The sequence below is a fragment of the Salvelinus fontinalis genome, chromosome 40, assembly GCF_029448725.1.
Source record: "Salvelinus fontinalis isolate EN_2023a chromosome 40, ASM2944872v1, whole genome shotgun sequence".
NCBI classification, from domain to species: domain Eukaryota; kingdom Metazoa; phylum Chordata; class Actinopteri; order Salmoniformes; family Salmonidae; genus Salvelinus; species Salvelinus fontinalis.
The window spans coordinates 343,333-366,392 of record NC_074704.1 but is presented as its reverse complement, the minus strand read 5'-3'; the positions used below and the strand labels follow the sequence as shown (position 1 = coordinate 366,392).

At 44.5% G+C, this 23,060-nt stretch overlaps 1 protein-coding gene and 2 long non-coding RNA genes across 3 annotated transcripts; 2 read left to right on the top strand and 1 right to left on the bottom strand.

The window, feature by feature from the left end:
- The first annotated feature begins 313 nt into the window (after positions 1 to 313).
- LOC129839369 (uncharacterized) lies at positions 314 to 1,496 on the top strand. Its single transcript, XR_008757008.1, has 2 exons — positions 314 to 809; positions 1,034 to 1,496. It is a non-coding gene; the product is annotated as an uncharacterized LOC129839369 (long non-coding RNA).
- A 992-nt stretch (positions 1,497 to 2,488) lies between these two features.
- LOC129839370 (uncharacterized) lies at positions 2,489 to 7,318 on the bottom strand. The gene is made up of 2 exons (XR_008757009.1): positions 3,376 to 7,318; positions 2,489 to 2,879 (listed from the first exon to the last, which is right to left on the bottom strand). It is a non-coding gene; the product is annotated as an uncharacterized LOC129839370 (long non-coding RNA).
- A 12,136-nt stretch (positions 7,319 to 19,454) lies between these two features.
- LOC129839735 (lipopolysaccharide-induced tumor necrosis factor-alpha factor homolog) lies at positions 19,455 to 22,837 on the top strand. The gene is made up of 4 exons (XM_055907337.1): positions 19,455 to 19,717; positions 20,397 to 20,498; positions 21,106 to 21,256; positions 21,597 to 22,837. The coding sequence occupies exons 1-4, from the start codon at positions 19,459 to 19,461 to the stop codon at positions 21,700 to 21,702; spliced, it is 618 nt and encodes a 205-aa protein (XP_055763312.1). The 5' UTR covers positions 19,455 to 19,458; the 3' UTR covers positions 21,703 to 22,837.
- The last annotated feature ends 223 nt before the right edge of the window (positions 22,838 to 23,060 follow it).

The following is a 23,060-nucleotide window of genomic DNA, read 5'->3' as shown; positions in this document are numbered from 1 at the left end:
TACCGCCCTACCAAGCAAAATAACATAACCCCAATTTTCACCAGAACACAATAGAATAGAGGCAGGATACTTGTCCACATGATTAAGCATGTATTTAATGTAGCAAAAATTACATTAACACATTTTTGACCAAATGAGCAGTTACTGACTTTTTGCTTGGTTGGGCAGAATACAGCTACTCACTGGTCCTGTAGGTTGTCTGAGTTGGGCTGGTACTGTGTGTATTATACAGCTACTCACTGGTCCTGTAGGTTGTCTGAGTTGGGGTGGTACTGTGTGTATTATACAGCTACTCACTGGTCCTGTAGGGTGTCTGAGTTGGGGGGGGTACTGTGTGTATTATACAGCTACTCACTGGTCCTGTAGGGTGTCTGAGTTGGGGTGGTACTGAGTGTCAGCCTTGATGCAAAGTGATCAAATGTGATGAATAAAAAAGGAGAATACGTTTGGGCTTCTATGCCTAATCATCAGTGCTGTTTATCACCTGTTAGCACTTTTCACTGGCACTTTTTGCATCTCGGCCTCCTTGGTTTTTCCTTTGCATGATTTGTGGGTGAGTAGCTACGTATTACAGACAGTAAGGGGCGCCATAGGACAAAAAAAGGACATTGTTACCATAGCAGGATCATTATTCATTAGTGCATACATGAGCAAAACGTAGGCAAACAATTTGCACTGGAAAACGAAAACGAGCGTTTCTTATTGGACAACCTCAGGTATTTTCCTGTGTTTGGTACCTAATGAATAGGCTGCAACCCGGCTCAGCTGCTGCAAAGATGCCTGACAGAAATACTAGGATGGAAGCAAATGTAAGGGATTATAACGTCATAACGGAGCATGCTAAAATGTACAGTCAACAGGAATATGTTAGTTAATGTAGAGACAAACGATTATGCATATTTTTTTGTCATAAAGTTCATTTGCGAAAATCGCGATTTAGCAAGCTAGCTGACTAGCTAACAGTAGCCAGCTAGCTAGTGTTATGGGCGTTGTGACATGGGTATGAAATTGTAATTCGTGTTGTTTGTTTTAGGGACTCCTGAAACAACCAGCAAACCAGGCTGTCGTCTTGTAAAACAGTGGATGTAAATAATCTAGCTAGGTAAAGCATTTACTGCAAATTGAATGTACAATTTTGTAAGCTTGCCTTGTTGAATACGTAACTAGCAAACTATTTTCTTGTTTATTGTGTAGTGGAGGATAAAAATACCTGTATGCCTATGATGTGTAGCCGATCTGTGTATGGACCCAAACGTTTGGTATACATATTAGTTCAGAACCTAGCTATGAACCTCAGCTATCATAGCCGGTTGTATCAACTTCAAAACAGTCTGACTGGCATCAATGAAGCCTATGGATTGAGTATAATATAATATAACTTTGTGCCAAGGATGCAAGTTATTACCAAGCATGATATCCCCACATTGTAGCCTGTACATTGAATATATTCACGGATCATGTACTCTACCTTGGCAAATAAAGCTGCGGTTCAGGTATGAATGTCTGAGACATTATTTTCCAGTCATATCAAACGGCATTCTTTGAATGATGCTGTCTGCATGTATGTATTACAATTATACACTTCAACAGTGTTTACCAATCCTGGTATTGGGACATCAATGGTTGGTTACACATTAACTATGCAATAGACTAGAAACATGATTTAACTAGTTAAAAGGCTGTTTTGTAATTCATATATACAGAAACAGAATTTTAAAGAAACAGTACACTACACTTCCTATGCATCATGTAAATAGGTTCATCTATCTCATTTCCTTCATCTGAACTGAGGACAGGATAGGTGTGGTATTTCATCAAATGAGAGAATTCATTCAAACAGTAGAGAATGTGAAACGCTTTATTGAAAGAAGTTCATTATCCAAGTGTTATAAATATTGTAATTCTAATATTATTTAAAAATATTAGTACAATCTGTACTTCAATGCATAGCTGGTACAAATTTTAATAACAGAGGAAGAAATGTGGGGAGAGAGGTGTGAGTGTAAAAGACAAAGGGAAAGAGGTAAGAGCAGAGGAGCAGGGAAAGATTACAGTGCTACTACACTTAATTACATACGTGTCTCCTAACCAGCCTTGGGCCCCAAGTTGGCCTGAAGGTTATCTTAACAGCGGGTGAGGTGGCGATGATGGAACTGGGGGTTGGCATCCTCTCTCACATCAAAACATACCAGCAGACGAGAGACAGAAAAAAAACAAAAAACAAGGCTTAATCATGCCATCACTGTCAGTCATAATAATCAGGATGTAAAATTCTAAACTCTGGGACTACTACATCTCTATCTGTATTTCAATGTAAAGCATCTCTTTAATAATACTTCCTGTTGACCCAACCAAGTGACCTCTCTCCTCTGGTCATGCTGTACCCTCTATGTAGCCAGTTAAGATGCGGGAGGGGTTCACCGACACAGCTGATATAACCTACAGCAGGTATTCCCAAACAAAAATGTGATTCACATTTCAATAACACTTTGATTTTTTAACCATTATCGATTAACAAAAGGTTTTATATGTAAGATGGTTAAATAAATAGCAAATTTATTGAATTGTATTATATTATTTTGTGCCCTTGTCCTATAAGAGCTCTGTCAATTCCCATGAGCCAGGTTGTGACAAACTCACACTCCTTCTTATGTTTAATAAATGTATAGTGTGTGTGTGTGGGGCAGGCTTACAATGATGGCAGAAAATCGTCACAAATTAATACATAAATACCACTTGAAGCTTGATGATGACTTGATCATTTGAATCAGCTGGGTAGCACTAAGGCAAAAATAAAAATGTGCACCCCTTTGAGACCCCAGGAACAGGACTGGGAACCATTGCTCTTCATCTGCAGACAATGTTTTACAGCTCTGTATCTGAGGACAGAAAACAGACTTCATTATACTAAAATTAGACCGCACTGAATATTATGTTACTATTATCTCCTTCCTCACTTCTTACTATGGAGTGGAACTACACAACAGTACCTGCCCAACCAGAATAGCCTACTCTACCTTCTTTAACAGTTGGAGCAGCTATCCTTTCACTCTCTTCCATGGCTGTTAGCTAGCTACCTACAAATGCATTTGGAGTTTGTTTTACAATTACATCAAGATAGCCATTATGAAGTTAGGTAACTGGTGATATTTAATTCAGTTAGCTAGCTATACAGTCTGTAAAGTTGGCTAAATAGCTAGCTACGTTAGCAGCTCATTTGAGTTAACTTGCACTGTAGCTAGTTAGCTAATAATACATCAACTATGTTCAAATACTTATACTAACCATACTGTAACCCAGAGTCATTACAATACTATTTGTAAAGTAAATTGACTAGTATGCTTATTGGTCATAGTATGGGTATAGTTAGTTTACCAAAAGTTCCGGCATTTCGTACGTCATTACCGAAAATACAAAGTATACAAGCAGTGGACAACATTTCCGTGCTTTTATGGCCCATAATGCAGTTCTTTCGAAAATGGGCTAAAACGTTTTCAGATTTGAAGAAAATGGCGAAAATATGCTGGCGAAGTCCAACGAGAAAAGATACGAATTCATTGCTTTAACTAATTATGACAAATGTTAAGGAAATGTCGAGCAATGTAATAAAGTATTTACTTTTGAAATAAGTTACACATTATGTTGCCAGACGATTTGTTAGCTACGCTATCCTTACTTTTTTATTTTTTTACACTCAATAAGATTATTTATATTATTGTACAATCTGCATTTATAACAAATAATAGAAAAAGATTAGTAACATGTACAGTATTCGAATGATCAGATCTGGACCGATGACCCCGCCTACCAAGTCTTCTCTAGTCCAACCAGAGCTCCAGTGATGGAAAGGGGAAGGGCCAGGGCCTGGCGCATGTAGAAGTGATTGCATGGTTGTGGGTGTCTGCATTCGTACGTCCCTATGTGTGTGTGCGCTAGAGTGTTGGCTGGCGAATTAATGAAAATAAGGAGGGAGGTGGTGGATGGGATGAAAGGATAAACGCAAACAAAAGATGGAAAAGGAGAGTAGTAGCGTGGGCTCAGTTGGTGTAGATCTGGCCCTCTGGTGGCTGAGGGAGCGTCATGTTCTCCTTGCACATCATGAGTCGTCTGAGCTCCTGCAGGACTACACGGAGGCTGTAGGAATTCTGCCACTTGGCCAGTGCAGACAATGTTCATGTATCAACCACACCATTCAAGTTTATCTTAATTACAAATCTGACAAACGGTGGTGCCTCTGGATATCTCGGCCCACATTCAACCGCATATCAATATAGCACTATGTGCCGTTACGTTAGCTAGTTAAGTTACCCGTTAGTTGGCTACTAATAGATCGAACTTGCCAGTATATTAACTAACTTATATGCTATCTAACTACCCAACTGTGTTTGTAAATTGCGTTTAGATCTTGAAGCGTTCAGAACGCACACTGGACGCTCACAATGGCAATCGAGCTAACTCGCTCGGTAACGTTACTTAATTTTACTCGCCCTAGCAGAACTGGTTAGGTTGTTTTCATGTTGTCCAGGGCGTTGGTGGCGAACTGTGCTGCTGACAACAATTTAATTACGCCTTTTTGCCGATATTTACTGACACCGGCCATATTCTATGGGTGTTAGGCGTTCGTAGATTCGTCAGTTATTCTTCGCTCTGGCACACAGACGAGACTGCTCTGAAATCGGAGTAGAGTGAATTTACATACGCAACCTATTGACTTGATTATTCACGTAATTCTTAGCTTAGCGGTATAGTCGTTGAGCGTTTTTAATGGACATTGTTTTAATGAAGTTGTAAAATGTCTTGTCATTTGTTTTACTAACAAGCTAGTAAGACGTTGCATAGTCACAGCATCAACTAACGAATTGGAAGGATACCGTTCGTTTACAGTTTCCTAAAATTAACTAATAGTATATACACTCATTTAATATGTAGTATACAGTGTGTTATGGGTATTCGAACACGGGTATAGTCTTTTTCCCAAAGTGTATTTACTTACTTGAATAGGTTCATACAGCAGCAATGTGGACGATTGGAAACAGGGCAGCAACGTTCGTCACCAGAGCGGTTTAGCGCACACTACTATTTAACTGTCTGTAAACTATTTACCCATTTAATAACCAGATCGTCATACAAACTTACTATGTTGAATTATTGTTGTACAACCGAACTGCTGCTGCCAGCATGCCCACAAGCGAGCCACGCCGTAGTGTACAGGCCATAACAAATATCCTTTTAATTTTATGCACGTTATCACTCACTTTGCACTGTACACATAATAGAAATGACGATGCGACACACATCTTTTGTTTATATCGTAACTTAACTTTATTGCAGAAATACAGTTTGACATTTGCTATCATTGTTTTCTATGTTGAGTGCACGCTTCATAGTTTACGTGGTAACAGTCATTGGTATAATTTAACCATTATCATTCTCAAGTAAATAGTCACGGTTCAAAGTAATGTCTTGTTCCTCAGCAGTGATGGATGCCGCGGTGTTCTGATAAAGGAGGTCCGACCTGAATTCCAGGGTTAAAATACGGTTCCGGAAGGGCGTTGGGAAATGCACACCCTCTGTTCACCCCAGGGGAATAATTTCTTTCCTTTGACGAGTTTAAAATAGCGAAGTACAGTAGTACATTTATATTGTGTACTGTTATTGCTAAAATAATGCTTGTATTTAACATTATCATTATTGTATACATGTAAAACTTGATGGTTTGCAGACTTGCCTTGGAGCTCCCCTTATAGTCTCCGTGGAACGTCCCATCAGTGAGTTGATTTTTGGTTTATGTACGTTCTGTTCCTGCACGTTATAGCGAAGTTCTTTTTCACGTTAATACTTTATAGGACAGTCCGTTTTTCAAGTCATTTAGCCCTTGGTATATTTTAAAGCACTTTGGTTTATTTCCTTGTCATAATTTGTATCATCCAAGTTTTGAGAAATAAAAACCCTTATTGTTTAATTGTGACACTCACTTGATTTGATTGACAGCCTGACTCAGCGTTCTCTTCAACAGAGCCTGGATGCTCCTGATCAACTCCACCTCCTGTGGTACACAAACACAACCATCACGTTATTTCCAGATTGGTTTCTAGTGAAATAACGTCTAGGCAACATTTAGTAATGATACAAGTATTTAGGTGAACTAGAGCAAAGACAAAACATTTGTTTTATTTGTATCATCAGCAGCTCCTCTTCTACGTGGTCACTGTTACCGACAGGTTAGGTTATCCGTGGCGATGGCGAACGGGATCTCGGTGGCGTCCAGCGCCTTCAACAGCCTCCTCTTCTGCCCCAGGAGGAGGTCTGTCTCGGCCACCAGCTTTTCGATGTGCCGCTGCAGCTCTGACTTCCAGAAGTGGATATTCTGCAGTCTCTCGCCCAGGTGCCGCGTCCCCTCAGCTTGGGTGTGCAGAGCCCCAGCCTCGGTCTCCTTATACAGTGTTTTGGACTCATGGTGAATCCTCTCTGCGTTGTTTCGGTCTGTAACCACCTGGTGAAGGGTAGAGAAAGGCTTGAAGTGCCATTCCTCCGGGATGCCATTTCTCTGAACGGTACCCCGCGGTAGCCAAGCCGGAGAAGGGATACAAGTGTATGTGAGCGGGAGGCCACTCTAAAAGTGTGCAATGCCACAGATGTCTCAAGTTTTGAGGGAGCATGCAATTGGCACACTGACTGCAGGAATGTTCACCAGAGCTGTTGCCAGAGAATGTAATGTTAATTTCTCTACCATAAGCCACCTCCAACGTTGTTTTAGAGAATATGGCAGAATGTTGAATAACCACGCCAGTCCAGGACCTCCACATCCGGGTTCTTCACCTGCGGGATCGTCTGAGACCAGCCACCAAGACAGCTGATGAAACTGAGGACTATTTCTGTCTGTAATAAAGCCCTTTTGTGAGGAAACAAATCATTCTGATTGGTTGGGCCTGGCTCCCAAGTGGGTGGGCCTATGCTCTTCCAGGCCCATCTATGGCTGCGCCCCTGGCCAGTCATATGAAATCCATAGATTAGGGCCTAATGAATTTATTTAAATTGACTGATTTACTGTAACTCAGTAAAACTGTTGAAATTGTTGCATGTTACGTTTATATTTTTGTTCAGGATACATTCTCAGGTAACAACAAATGGTGGATGGATGAACACACACACTTTTCTAAAATGTATTCACATGAAAATTGGCCTTGTCACGTTCTTGACCTCTTTTCTCTTGTTTTGTATGTGTTTATTGGTCAGGGCGTGAGTTTTGGGTGGGCAGTCTATGTTTTCTATTTCTATGTTGGGATTTTGTGTTCGGCCTGGTATGATTCTCAATCAGAGACAGGTGTCTATCGTTGTCTCTGATTGAGAATCATACTAAGGCAGCCTGGGTTTCACTTGTGTTTGGTGGGTGTTTGTTCCTGTGTCAGCGTTTGGGCCACACAGGACTGTTTCGGGTTTGTCACGTTTGTTGTTTTGTATGTTGAAGTGCTTTGTTGTTTTGTCATTAAATAATGAACACTTATCCCTTATCCCAGAAACACCCACCAAAACAGGATCAAGCGGATTGGAGAAGGAAGGCAAGAACAACAGCAATGGGGAAAAGAGGAATGGACTTGGGAGGAGATCCTAGACGGTAAAGGACCCTGGGCAGAGCCAGTGGAGTGTCGCCGCCCCAAAGCGGAGCTGGAGGCTGCGAAAGCGAAGAGGAGGTTGTATGAGGCTAAAGCAAGGCAGAGCGGCTGGAAGCCCGAGAGGCCCACCCAAAAATTTCTTGGGGGGGGGGGGGGGGGCTAAAGGGGAGTGTGGCGAAGCCGGGTTGGTTACCTGAGCCAACTCCCCAGGCTTACCGTGGAGTGAGAGGGCGTCGTACTGGTCAGACACCGTGTTATGCGGTAAAGCGCACGGTGTCCCCAGTACGCGTGCTTAGCCCAGTGCGGGCTATTCCACCTTGCCGCACTGGGAGGGCTAGGTTGGGCATCGAGCCGGATGTCATGAAGCCGGCCCAACGTATCTGGCCTCCAGTACGTCTCCTCGGGCCGGCGTACATGGCACCAGCCTTACAGGTGGTGTCCCCGGTTCGCCTGCATAGCCCAGTGCGGGCTATTCCACCTCGCCGCACTGGCAGGGCTACGGGGACCATTCAACCTGGTAAGGTTGGGGAGGCTCGGTGCTCAAGAGCGCGTGTCCTCCTTCACGGTCCGGTAGATCCGGCGCCACCTTCCCACCCCAGCCCAGTACCATCAGTGCCGACACCACGCACCAGGCTTCCAGTGCGTTTCCAGAGCCCTGTTTCTCCTCCACGCACTCTCCCTGTGGTGCGTGTCTCCAGCCCAGTGCCTCCAGTTCCAGCACCACGCACCAGGCCTACTGTGCGCCTCAGCAGGTCAGAGTCGGCCGTCTGCCCAACGCCGCCTGCGCTGCTTGCCTGATCAGCGCTGCCCGAACTGTCTGCCTTACCAGCGCTGTCTGAATTGCCTGCCTGCCCAGCGTGGTCTGAACTGTCTGCCTGCCCAGCGCTGCCCGTCTGTCCCGAGCCTTCAGAGCCGTCCAGCCAGGACCAGCCAGAGCCGTCCAGCCAGGACCAGCCGGAGCCGTCCAGCCGGAGCCGTCCAGCCAGGACCAGCCGGAGCCGTCCAGCCAGGACCAGCCGGAGCCGTCCAGCCAGGACCAGCCGGAGCCGTCCAGCCAGGACCAGCCGGAGCCGTCCAGCCAGGACCAGCCGGAGCCGTCCAGCCAGGACCAGCCGGAGCCGTCCAGCCAGGACCAGCCAGCCAGTCAGGAGCTGCCGGAGCCAGCCAGCCAGGATCCGCCAGAGCCAGCCGCCAGCCAGGATCCGCCAGAGCCAGCCGCCAGCCAGGATCCGCCAGAGCCAGCCGCCAGCCAGGATCCGCCAGAGCCAGCCGCCAGCCAGGATCCGCCAGAGCCAGCCGCCAGCCAGGATCCGCCAGAGCCAGCCGCCAGCCAGGATCCGCCAGAGCCAGCCGCCAGCCAGGATCCGCCAGAGCCAGCCGCCAGCCAGGATCCGCCAGAGCCAGCCGCCAGCCAGGATCCGCCAGAGCCAGCCGCCAGCCAGGATCCGCCAGAGCCAGCCGCCAGCCAGGATCCGCCAGAGCCAGCCGCCAGCCAGGATCCGCCAGAGCCAGCCGCCAGCCAGGATCCGCCAGAGCCAGCCGCCAGCCAGGATCCGCCAGAGCCAGCCGCCAGCCAGGATCCGCCAGAGCCAGCCGCCAGCCAGGATCCGCCAGAGCCAGCCGCCAGCCAGGATCCGCCAGAGCCAGCCGCCAGCCAGGATCCGCCAGCCAGGATCCGCCAGAGCCAGCCGCCAGCCAGGATCCGCCAGAGCCAGCCGCCGCCAGAGCCAGCCGCCAGCCAGGGTCCGCCAGAGCCAGCCGCCAGCCAGGGTCCGCCAGAGCCAGCCGCCAGCCAGGGTCCGCCAGAGCCAGCCGCCAGCCAGGATCCGCCAGAGCCAGCCGCCAGCCAGGACCCGCCAGAGTCCCTCAGCCTGGAGCTGCCGCCCCTTATCCCGGTGCTGCCCCTTATCCCGATGCTGCCCCTTCATTTAGGTGGGTTTAGTTGGAGGGTGGTCATTGGGAGGGGGATACGGAAGCGGGGAGTGACTATGGTGGGGTGGGGACCTCGCCCAGAGCCTGAGCCACCCCCGTGGTCAGATGCTCACCCAGACCCTCCCCTAGACTTTGTGCTGGTGCGCCCGGAGTTCGCACCTTAAGGGGGGGGTTATGTCACATTCCTGACCTGTTTTCTCTTGTTTTGTATGTGTTTATTGGTCAGGGCGTGAGTTTTGGGTGGGCAGTCTATGTTTTCTATTTCTATGTTGGGATTTTGTGTTCGGCCTGGTATGATTCTCAATCAGAGACAGGTGTCTATCGTTGTCCCTGATTGAGAATCATACTAAGGCAGCCTGGGTTTCACTTGTGTTTGGTGGGTGTTTGTTCCTGTGTCAGCGTTTGGGCCACACAGGACTGTTTCGGGTTTGTCACGTTTGTTGTTTTGTATGTTGAAGTGCTTTGTTGTTTTGTCATTAAATAATGAACACTTATCCCACTTATCCCATCTTGGTCCGATCCATGCTCCTCCTCGTCTGAGGAGGAGAACGACATTGACAGCCGTTACAGGCCTGTGTTAGGTGTTCTAATTACCTTTTTTCCAAACACCAATGGACCAATGTTAGTTAAGTTATATCTAGTCTGCATTATGTTCTAATATAACTGAAGATGACTCATCTCACCAACAAGCATATTTTCCATCCACAGCAATGTTGTTAATCGAGAACAATAACACATTAACGTTTAACACTGTGACTCACCACAGCCACTATTTCTGTGTTAAGCTCCCCCTTATTTCCCTCATCTCTCTCTCTCTCACACACACACAGACACACACACACACACACACACACACACCATATTCACACCCCTCCACTACTTAATTTGAACCCTTTAGTGAGTCTGAGGTCTCTGGTCTATTGATGGGAATCACTGTCTTCAGGGCTGCGTCCCAAATGACACCCTGTTCCCCAGATACGGTAGTGCACTTATTTTGACCAGGGCTCAATGTCATTTGGGAAACGCCCTCTGGTGGATTATGTTTTTACCTCATCTGGCTCACACCTCCCCACTGTGTATGCGCTCGTTCTCGCTCTCTTTCCTACCTGCTTCACTTTCTCACGGTCTCGAGGGAGTAGCTCTGATCTTTAGCTCCACACAGTCCACAGTACCTCGTCTCCTCCAGGACTCCAGTCCACAGTACCTCGTCTCCTCCAGGACTCCAGTCCACAGTACCTCGTCTCCTCCAGGACTCCAGTCCACAGTACCTCGTCTCCTCCAGGACTCCAGTCCACAGTACCTCGTCTCCTCCAGGGCTCCAGTCCACAGTACCTCGTCTCCTCCAGGGCTCCAGTCCACAGTACCTCGTCTCCTCCAGGACTCCAGTCCACAGTACCTCGTCTCCTCCAGGGCTCCAGTCCACAGTACCTAGTCTCCTCCAGGGCTCCAGTCCACAGTACCTAGTCTCCTCCAGGGCTCCAGTCCACAGTACCTCGTCTCCTCCAGGGCTCCAGTCCACAGTACCTCGTCTCCTCCAGGACTCCAGTCCACAGTACCTCGTCTCCTCCAGGGCTCCTGTTCACAGTACCTCGTCTCCTCCAGGGCTCCAGTTCACAGTACCTCGTTTCCTCCAGGACTCCAAAAAGGTAAGGGGCAGTGTTGGGGGGTTTCAGAGTGGTTCTTTGCAGAATATAATAAAATATGAAAGAGTTGTGTGTAGGACTAGGAATATCTGTGTTTGTTTTGTGTGTGTTGCTATGTGAGAAGGAAAAGACTTGTTAGAAGAGGGGTGTTTTTTAAATTGGTTTAAAGAAAACAGCACCAGTCACCCTACCTTCTTCTAACTCTGTCTTGGTGCCTAATGTTTGACAGCGCTGTTAGATGTGTACACAGCCAGCGCTGTTAGATGTGTACACACAGACAGAGGGGAAACAGTACTTCACACATCAGATATGGTTCCTGCCCATGGTAAATGGGTATAGTAAAGGTCAGGTTTGGGGTCAATTCGAATTGAGGTCAGTCAGTTCAGGAGATAATCTGAAACAATCTATATTCAATGACTTCTCAATAAATGAAAGAGAAGCTATTTATTTAAAAAGTTGTAACATTTTGTATTTAAAATTCAATACACTTCCGGAATTGGGTGTCTTTAATTCTAATTAACCCACTGTTGACCAGGGCCCATAGGGTAGTGTACTACTGTTGACCAGGGCCCATAGGGTAGTGTACTAATGTTGACCAGGGCCCATACGGTAGAATACTACTGTTGACCAGGGCCCATACGGTAGTGTACCACTGTTGACCAGGGCCCATAGAGTAGTGTACTACTGTTGACCAGGGCCCATACGGTAGCGTACTACTGTTGACCAGGGCCCATACGGTAGTGTACTACGGTACTGCGGTGTGCTTTAGGACCATGCGGACGCCTTCGAGCCGTCAGGTAGGTTGTTTGGAGTGTTTATCCGAGTGGATAAAAATAATACAATTATGTCCCCCCACTTATAAAACCAAAGTTGCGCCCCTGGTTTTAACAGTGATCAAGTAGACTACTATTTGGTCATAATGTAGACCTACCAGTTTGGTCTACCATCAAAAACAATGGAGAAAATGCATCCCATAACATTTTAACATGGAAATAGCTGTTCTCTCATTCAGACAACAGTAGCAGCCAATGTGTGGTGTTCAATATAGGCGTACATTCTATGAGACATTTGAAAAAAACATTCAGGGCTTAACATTAACCTGTTTATCCACTTGTCCTTCAGACAAGGAGGTGACTGAAAATGTTGTTGAGTCATTTGATGCAAGAAACCATTTTATTCCCATACCATTATTACAGCAAATCTGACAAATACAACAAAATACAACACTGCCCCTTTAAGACAAAAACGCTCTTTAACTGACTCAGGCCATTTGAAATGGGCACCTTTCATCCAAGCTACTCCTGCAGCCATAAGAAGTTAACTGACTCCCTTTTCAAAGATGTCTAGAAATGCACACGTGTTGTGCTCTTGTAGGAAGCAACCACTCCCCCATTGCTGACTCAAACGTATCTATAATTGGGCTAATAACTCACTAATGAGCAAAGGACATGAACAGATGTGTACACGTTGCTACATGCAGCTCTCGCTTTGATCTCAGAACAAGCTCATCTACTCACGACCGCTGATTCTGTAAAGACAGTAAGTTCAAACAGTGTTGCCAAATCCTCAGTAAGGAAAGTAGCTATAGGCTGTCCTAAAAGTTGCTAAATGACGCCATCACCTAATTTGCATAATTGGCCTTGTGCATGTAATTGTGATGGACGCCGTAGGAGAGAGGAATAACGTTGTGGGAGGGACAAAAAGTGAGTAAAAAACACCCTAAATATGTTTAGATCTACAAATTAGCTTTCTTCTGTCGATTCTTGTTTTTTTTAATGTCACAATTTCAACCCTCCTCCTTTATCCGGGCTTGGGACCAGCAAAAGTGACCCAAAAGAGACACTCTGGAGGAGTTATTTAAAAAAAAAATATATATATATATATATATTTTTTTTTTTTTTTTTTGTGCAGTGATTTATTTTAGACAAAGAACATTTTACATGTACATCCTGCCCTGAATGTAAGCCAGGACGGGATCAGCCAGCGGCGGCTTCCCGCTTGCGTGATTCATTTGCAGTCTGGACGTGGAGGGGTGAACATCTCCTGCTCTGACTGCAGCTGGAAGGGACTGCTGCGCGAGGACTGGGCCGCCTGTGAGTGCTTTGGGACTAGAGCTCTGTCAGAGTGACCATCGGTCCTTCTCCCCCGATTGCTCAGTTTGGCCGTGTGGCCAGCTCTAGGTAGAGTCTTGGTGGTTCCAATCTTCTTTCATTTAAGAATGATGGAGGCCACTGTGTTCTTGGTGACCTTCAATGCTGCACATTCTTTTGGTACCCTTCCCCAGATCTGTTCCTCGACACAATCCTGTCTCGGAGCTCTACGGACAATTCCTTCGACCTCATGGCTTGGTTTTTGCTGTGACATGCACTGTCAACTGTGAACCCTTATTTAGACAGGTGTGTGCCTTTCCAAATCATGTCCAATCAATTGAATTTACCACAGGTGGACTCAAATCAAGTTGTAGAAACATTTCAAGGATGGTCAATGGAAACAGGATGCACCCGAGCTCAATTTAGAGTAAATTTCATAGCAAAGGCTCTGAATACTTATGTAAATGAAGTATTTCTGTTTATTTGTTTTTTTAAATTTGCAAACATTTTTACGAACCTGTTTTTGCTTTGTCATTATGGGGTATTGTGATGTCATTGTCACGTTCCTGACCTATTTCTGTTAGTTTGTTATATGTGTTAGTTGGTCAGGACGTGAGTTTGGGTGGGCATTCTATGTTTTCTGTTTCTGTGTTGGTTTATTGGGTTGCCTGGTATGGCTCTTAATTAGAGGCAGGTGTTTGGCGTTCCTCTAATTAAGAGTCATATTTAGGTAGGCGTTTTCACAGTGTTCGTTGTGGGTGGTTGTCTCCTGTGTCTGTGTATATGTTAGCACCATACAGGACTGTTTACGGTTTGTTCGTTTTATGTAGTCTGTTCCTGTTCATTGCGTTCTTCACGTTATATGTAAGTTCGTCGTTCAGGTCTGTCTGCATCGTTTATTTGTTTTGTTGGTTTATGCAAGTTTAGTTTGTTTTTCCGTCGTGTTCAATAAATCATGTCATTTCACTACGCTGCGCCTTGGTTCGATCACTACTCCTCCTCTTCTGATGAAGAGGAGGAGGACCGCCGTTACAATTATGTTGTATTGTGTGTAGATTTTGGAGGATTTCCATTTTAAAATAAGGCTGTAACTTAAATAAATGTGGAAAAAGTCAAGAGGTCTGAATACTTCCCAAATGCACTGTATGTATAGCGCAGTAGTATAATCTATGCATTTCCTTATAATAGTTTGTTTTTAACGACTGACCTGGTTACTGTAAGTAAAGGTTATTGATGAGCCTGAGGTTAGACTGAATCATGAAGTTAGAATTTGTATTTATTTATTGATGACATACTGCACTGTGTATTATAGCTGATTCCACATTACATACTGCACTGTGTATTATAGCTGATTCCAGATGACATACTGCACTGTGTATTATAGCTGATTCCAGATGACATACTGCACAGTGTATTATAGCTGATTCCAGATGACATACTGCACAGTGTATTATAGCTGATTCCACATGACATACTGCACAGTGTATTATAGCTGATTCCACATTACATACTGCACTGTGTATTATAGCTGATTCCAGATCACATACTGTACTGTGTATTATAGATGATTCCACAATACATACTGCACTGTGTATTATAGCTGATTCCACATGACATACTGCACTGTGTATTATAGCTGATTCCAGATCACATACTGTACTGTGTATTATAGATGATTCCAGATGACATACTGTACTGTGTATTACAGCTGATTACAGATGACATACTGCACTGTGTATTATAGCTGATTCCACAATACATACTGCACTGTGTAATATAGCTGATTCCACATGACATACTGCACTGTGTATTATAGCTGATTCCACATTATATACTGCACTGTGTATTATAGCTGATTCTACATGACATACTGTACTGTGAATTACAGCTCATTCCAGATGACATACTGCACTGTGTATTATAGCTGATTCCACATGACATACTGTAGTGTGTATTATAGCTGATTCTACATGACATACTGTAGTGTGTATCATAGCTGATTCTACATGAGATACTGTACTGTGTATTACAGCTGATTCCAGATGACATACTGCACTGTGTATTATAGATGATTCCACATTACATACTGTACTGTGTATTATAGCTGATTACAGATGACATACTGCACTGTGTATTATAGCTGATTCCAGATTACATACTGCACTGTGTATTATAGCTGATTCCACAATACATAGTGCACTGTGTAATATAGCTGATTCCACATGACATACTGCACTGTGTATTATAGCTGATTCCACAATACATAGTGCACTGTGTAATATAGCTGATTCCACATGACATACTGCAATGTGTATTATAGCTGATTCCACATGACATACTGCACTGTGTATTATAGCTGATTCCAGATTACATACTGCACTGTGCACTGTGTATTATAGCTGATTCTACATTACATACTGCACTGTGTATTATAGCTGATTCCAGATGACATACTGTACTGTGTATTATAGCTGATTCCACATTACATACTGTACTGTGTATTATAGCTGATTCCAGATGACATACTGCACTGCGTAATACAGCTGATTCCACATGACATACTGCACTGTGTATTATAGCTGATTCCACATGACATACTGTACTGTGTATTATAGCTGATTCCAGATTACATACTGTACTGTGTATTATAGCTGATTCCAGATGACATACTACACTGCGTAATACAGCTGATTCCACATGACATACTGCACTGTGTATTATAGCTGATTCCACATGACATACTGCACTGTGTATTATAGCTGATTCCACATGACATACTGCACTGTGTATTATAGCTGATTCCAGATGACATACTATACTATGTATTACAGCTGATTCCAGATGACATACTGTACTGTGTATTATAGCTGATTCCACATGACATACTGTACTGTGTATTATAGCTGATTCCAGATGAATACTGCACTGTGTATTATAGCTGATTCCACATGACATACTGCACTGTGTATTATAGCTGATTCCACATGACATACTGTACTGTGTATTATAGCTGATTCCACATGACATACTGTACTGTGTATTATAGCTGATTCCACATGACATACTGTACTGTGTATTATAGCTGATTCCAGATGAATACTGCACTGTGTATTATAGCTGATTCCACATGACATACTGCACTGTGTATTATAGCTGATTCCACATGACATACTGTACTGTGTATTATAGCTGATTCCACATGACATACTGTACCGTGTATTACAGCTGATTCCACATGACATACTGCACTGTGTATTATAGATGATTCCAGATTACATACTGCACTGTGTATTACAGCTGATTCCACATGACATACTGTACTGTGGATTATAGCTGATTACAGATGACATACTGCACTGTGTATTATAGCTGATTCCAGATGACATACTGCACTGTGTATTATAGCTGATTCCAGATGACATACTGCACTGTGTATTATAGCTGATTCCACATGACATACTGCACTGTGTATTATAGCCGATTCCACATGACATACTGTACTGTGTATTATAGCTGATTCCAGATGACATACTACACTGCGTAATACAGCTGATTCCACATGACATACTGCACTGTGTATTATAGCTGATTCCACATGACATACTGCACTGTGTATTATAGCTGATTCCAGATGACATACTGCACTGTGTATTATAGCTGATTCCAGATGACATACTATACTATGTATTACAGCTGATTCCAGATGACATACTGTACTGTGTATTATAGCTGATTCCACATGACATACTGTACTGTGTATTATAGCTGATTCCAGATGAATACTGCACTGTGTATTATAGCTGATTCCACATGACATACTGCACTGTGTATTATAGCTGATTCCACATGACATACTGTACTGTGTATTATAGCTGATTCCACATGACATACTGTACTGTGTATTATAGCTGATTCCAGATGAATACTGCACTGTGTATTATAGCTGATTCCACATGACATACTGCACTGTGTATTATAGCTGATTCCACATGACATACTGTACTGTGTATTATAGCTGATTCCACATGACATACTGTACCGTGTATTACAGCTGATTCCACATGACATACTGCACTGTGTATTATAGATGATTCCAGATTACATACTGCACTGTGTATTACAGCTGATTCCACATGACATACTGTACTGTGGATTATAGCTGATTACAGATGACATACTGCACTGTGTATTATAGCTGATTCCAGATGACATACTGCACTGTGTATTATAGCTGATTCCAGATGACATACTACACTGTGTATTATAGCTGATTCCACATGACATACTGCACTGTGTATTATAGCTGATTCCACATGACATACTGCACTGTGTATTATAGCTGATTCCACATGACATACTGCACTGTGTATTATAGCTGATTCTACATGACATACTGCACTGTGTATTATAGCTGATTCTACATGACATACTGCACTGTGTATTATAGCTGATTCCACATGACATACTGCACTGTGTATTATAGCTGATTCCACATGACATATTGTACTGTGTATTATAGCTGATTCCACATGACATAGTGCACTGTGTTTGCCTATGACTGACTAGTGTCTAAAAACTATCTGAGGGGTCCATAATATGGCTTGGAACCTTTTACTGCAGTGAGTGATTTTGGTAGTCTTTAACAAATCTACTTTGAAACCAAAGTATACACCTCACACACATGGTTATGGGCTTAAAAAAAGAAGACACCTGTACCATGTCAGGTATAGAGTTGAAATGTATTCAGTTTCGAGTTTGCATCCCAATATTACATTTTATATACATCACAGAAGACTGAAATATAACAAAACAGTTTGACATAGAAACACTGGATTTTCGTCGTGAATAACATTCCACCCATGAGGTCACAGAGGCACTTCTGGAAATTGACTGCAGGAAAGGGCCATGAGGTCACAGAGGGCACTTCTGAACATTGACTGCAGGAAAGGGCCATGAGGTCACAGAGGGCGTGTAAGGGCTGTTGTCCTCCTCTTCCTCGGACGAGGAGAGGAGAGAAGGATCAGTGGACCAATACGCCGCAAGGTATGATGACATAATGATATTTATTGAAACACAAAGACGAATACGAAAACACTTGGAAAATTACAAAATAAGAAAACGACGTAGACGAAACCTGAACATGAACTTACATAACTACACGTAGAACTCACGGACAGGAACAGACTACATCAAACGAACGAACAGCCAAACAGTCCCGTATGGTACAGACATGGACGACACAGGAGACAATCACCCACAAACAAACAGTGAGAACACCCTACCTAAATATGACTCTCAATTAGAGGAAAATGCAAAACACCTGCCTCTAATTAAGAGCCATACCAGGCAACCCAAAACAAACATAGAAACAGAAAACATAGACTGCCCACCCAAAACTCACGCCCTGACCATCACACACATACAAAACCAACAGAAAACAGGTCAGGAACGTGACAGGGCGCTTCTGGACATTGACTGCAGGAAAGGGCCATGATGTCACAGAGGGCACTTCTGGACATTGACTGCAGGAAAGGGCCATGAGGTCACAGAGGGCACTTCTGAACATTGACTGCAGGAAAGGGCCATGAGGTCACAGAGGGCGCTTCTGGACATTGACTGCAGGAAAGGGCCATGATGTCACAGAGGGCACTTCAGGACATTGACTGCAGGAAAGGGCTACCTCTGTATTTTGTATTGTCAATTGATGTGTCATTGTGGATTGACACTTAAACGTTTTCTAACTGACTCTAACTGTTGATCATTCACCAGTAACATAGACCAGGGTTAGGGTTATTCTGATAGATTTAGTGGGTGTGTGGCATTCATTAGTGGTGGTGTTGTTATAGGCTTGTACTACTCAGAGTCTACAGGCCAAGTCTTTGTCCAATGAAATGTCACCAAACCTGCCCGGTTGAATACAGGGGTGTGTATCATTGTTATAAGCAACAGCTTGAACAAGAAGTGTGTGTGTGTATGTGTGTGTGTGTGTGTGTGTGTGTGTGTGTGTGTGTGTGTGTGTGTGTGTGTGTGTGTGTGTGTGTGAGTGAGTGAGTGAAAGAAGACAGGTGAGAGAGATAGGGGGGAGAGAAGGTGGGGGCAGAGACATATGTTTTCTCAATGTGATATTTTCATAAGGTGCTCACTGTCTTCCTCTCTCTCTCTCTCTTCCCCCCAGACAGTATGGAGAAGAGCCAGTATGGACCCCCGCAGGACGTGTCTGCTCCCCCCTACCCCGGCCTCCCAGCGGGCTACCAGGGAAGTGGAGGGGGAACAGCCTACCCCCCTCAGCCTGGCTACCAGGGAAGTGGCGGGGGAACCGCCTACCCCCCTCAGCCTGGCTACCAGGGAAGTGGCGGGGGAACCGCCTACCCCCCTCAGCCTGGCTACCAGGGAAGTGGAGGGGGAACAGCCTACCCCCCTCAGCCTGGCTTCCAGGGAGGTATGAGATCAGATCTACACTGATACTCTTAGGGACAGTTTAAGCTTACACTCCTAGAAAATAAGGTGATGTCTAGAACTTGAAAGGGTCATACGACTGTCCCCATAGGAGAACCCTTTGAAGAGCTTTTCAGACCAGGACTAGGTTAATCTGTGTTCAAGAAACCAGACCTTATTCTTTATGTATTATGTATATTAAAATGTTCCTGGAGAGCAACTCCCTTCAAAGTGTTTTCATTAAGCGTTTTGGAAGTGTCTGTTACGATAGCCATAGATGTCATGAACATCATTGTTAAGGGCTGGCCAACCACTCTGTATCCCTGGGTTTGTGTTCGCATAATACTGGCCAACCACTCTGTATCCCTGGGATTGTGGTCCCATAATGCTGGCCAACCACTCTGTATCTCTGGGTTTGTGTTCCTGTAATGCTGGCCAACCACTCTGTATCCCTGGGTTTGTGTTCCTATAATGCTGGCCAACCACTCTGTATCCCTGGGTTTGTGTTCCCATAATGCTGACCAACCACTCTGTATCTCTGGGTTTGTGTTCCCATAACGCTGGCCAACCACTCTGTATCCCTGGGTTTCTGTTCCCATAATGCTGGCCAACCACTCTGTATCCCTGGGTTTGTGATAAATGACACAGTGTATTGATGTATTTATTTATCCCTTATTTATCAGGTCCCCAACCCGGCATGTACCCACCACCTCCCCAACCCGGCATGTACCCACCACCTCCCCAATACGGCACGAGCATGGCACAACCTACAAACGCCCCCAGTGGTGAGTCACACACACACTGAAGAAAACTCCTAACTGTGTGACCAAAACTACCTCAATCGGGTACCCCTACTCCTACCCCGTGAAAAGAGAACCAAGTTGTACACACACAAGGTATTGGCTGGACGTCCTGGCCATAGCAACCCTTCTAATCCTCTACCCTCTGTGGGGGTGTGAAATATAGAACAAAGAACACAATTTTGGGGGGGCCTAATTGGTTGTATCCACTTCTGTTCTGTTATATTGTGTATTTTCCGGTTCTGTCCAGTTCTATCCAGACTATCCAATGCTATCTGGTTCTGACCAGTATTTCCCTCTCCCTACAGTAACCTGGGTGGTGGTGATTCTTTCTAGTCTTGTCCAGTTCTATCCAATTCTATGAAGTTCTATCCAGTTTTATCTGGTTTTAACCAGTATTCTCTTCCTTCTGCAGTAACCCAGGTGGTGGTTCTGTCCTGTTCTAACCAGTATTCTCTTCCCTCTGCAGTAACCCAGGTGGTGGTTCTGTTCTATCTGGATCTAACCAGTATTCTCTTCCTTCTGCAGTAACCCAGGTGGTGGTTCTGTCCTGTTCTATCTGGTTCTAACCAGTATTCTCCTCCCTCTGCAGTAACCCAGGTGGTGGTGATGCAGCAGCTGCTGCCTAGAGACGTACCCGGCCAGATGACGTGTCCCCACTGTCAGGTCCCGGTTCTGACAGAGACCACACACACCCCTGGACTGCGCACCTGGGTCCTCTGTGGAGTCCTCGGCGTCTTAATGTAAGTTGGTACACGTGGCAAACATTATTTTTTCTCTCTCTCATAAACAGCAAAGATGTCATCCAGACGTGGCAGGGGGTATTGGTCCACATGCAACATTGAATTCACAGTACAGATGGATACACACACTGAATCCCTTCTCTCTCTCTCTCTCTCTCTCTCTCTCTCTCTCTCTCTCTCTCTCTCTCTCTCTCTCTCTCTCTCTCTCTCTCTCTCTCTACCCCACCTCTCTGTCTCTGTCTCTCTCTCTCTACCCCACCTCTCTGTCTGTATCTCTCTCTCTCTCTCTACCCCACCTCTCTGTCTCTGTCTCTGTCTCTCTGTCGCTCTCCTTCTCTAGGTGCTGGCCATGCTGTTTGATTCCGTTCTGTGTTGACTCCTGTAAGGATGTAGAACACTACTGCCCCAACTGCAAGAGAGTGATCCACATCCACAAACACATGTGAACAGACCAAGATGAGACGTCTGCCACAAAGTGATCCACATCCACAACTAGCCCCGGCCCACAGATACTGCTGCCACAAAGTGATCCACATCCACAACTAGCCCCGGCCCACAGATACTGCTGCCACAAAGTGATCCATACCAATACACCACTACTCTACACCACTAGTCTACACTACACCACTAGTCTACACTACACCACTAGTCTACACTACACCACTAGTCTACACTACACCGCTAGTCTACACTACACCGCTAGTCTACATCACAACTCTACACCTCTACACCACTAGTCTACACTACACCACTAGTCTACACTACACCGCTAGTCTACACTACATCACTAGTCTACATCAGAACTCTACACCACTAGTCTACACTACACCGCTAGTCTACACTACATCACTAGTCTACATCAGAACTCTACACCACTACTCTACATTACTAGTAGATCAAGAACGCTTTTAGTACCTGAGTAATGGTGACTCATTTCCAACCATAACACACACACACACACACACACACACACACACACACACACACACACACACACACACACACACACACACACATACTTGTGAAGCAACGTGCTCCTCATGAAAATATAAATATCTGTGGTGAGAAGTCACAGTGTAAAGACAATAGTCTGTCTGTGGCTGAGATGACTACTGGAAGACCAGCTTAACATTGACTAGTGTCAGTGTGTAACAAGCTAAGGCCACTTCTAGCAGACCTTTTACACTGATTGTAATGTATGTTTTCTTTCATTCTGTATTTGTATTGACGTTGGTATCGATTGGTTGTTGGGTTTTTTAAAGGCACAGTCCACAGTTGAAACAATAAAAAAGCTGAACCCCGCCTCTGTTTTTGTAAAAAGCTGTGGGATGGGGCTGGAGAAATGTAACCGCTCTCAAAGACAGAGCTATGCATGCAATGACTGACCATCCAACGTTATAGCTTTATCCAAGTTTTGAGGCTATACGGTGTTTGTTTACATGTACAAACATTGGAGCAAAACAAGCTTATATGTTGGGTTCTGATGGGGTACAACAGTTGAACTAAGCACAAGAAGCAGTCATAAGTGATATTCTTCTAGATCCCAAAAAATGGATGTATTAACTGCGGATTGCCCCTTTAATTGATTAACAATAATTGTTTTAATAAAGTTAATAATAACTTTGACTTTTGAGACGATAGTGGCCCTTGTTTCCAGAAACACACACATACACTTTAAAATATTTCTTTCTAAAATGTATTCACCTGAAAAAAGGCCTGTGTTAGGTGTTCTAATGACCTTTTTTCCAAACACCAATGGACCAATGTTAGTTAAGTAATGACTGTCTAGTCTGCATTATGTTCT

Coding starts and splice junctions, on each gene's coding strand:
- LOC129839735 (XM_055907337.1), top strand. CDS start 19,459: ATGGAGAAGAGCCAGTATGGACCCCCGCAGGACGTGTCTGCTCCCCCC. Junction 19,718..20,396: donor TCAGCCTGGCTTCCAGGGAG/GTATGAGATCAG, acceptor CTTATTTATCAG/GTCCCCAACCCGGCATGTAC. Junction 21,257..21,596: donor GGAGTCCTCGGCGTCTTAAT/GTAAGTTGGTAC, acceptor CTCCTTCTCTAG/GTGCTGGCCATGCTGTTTGA.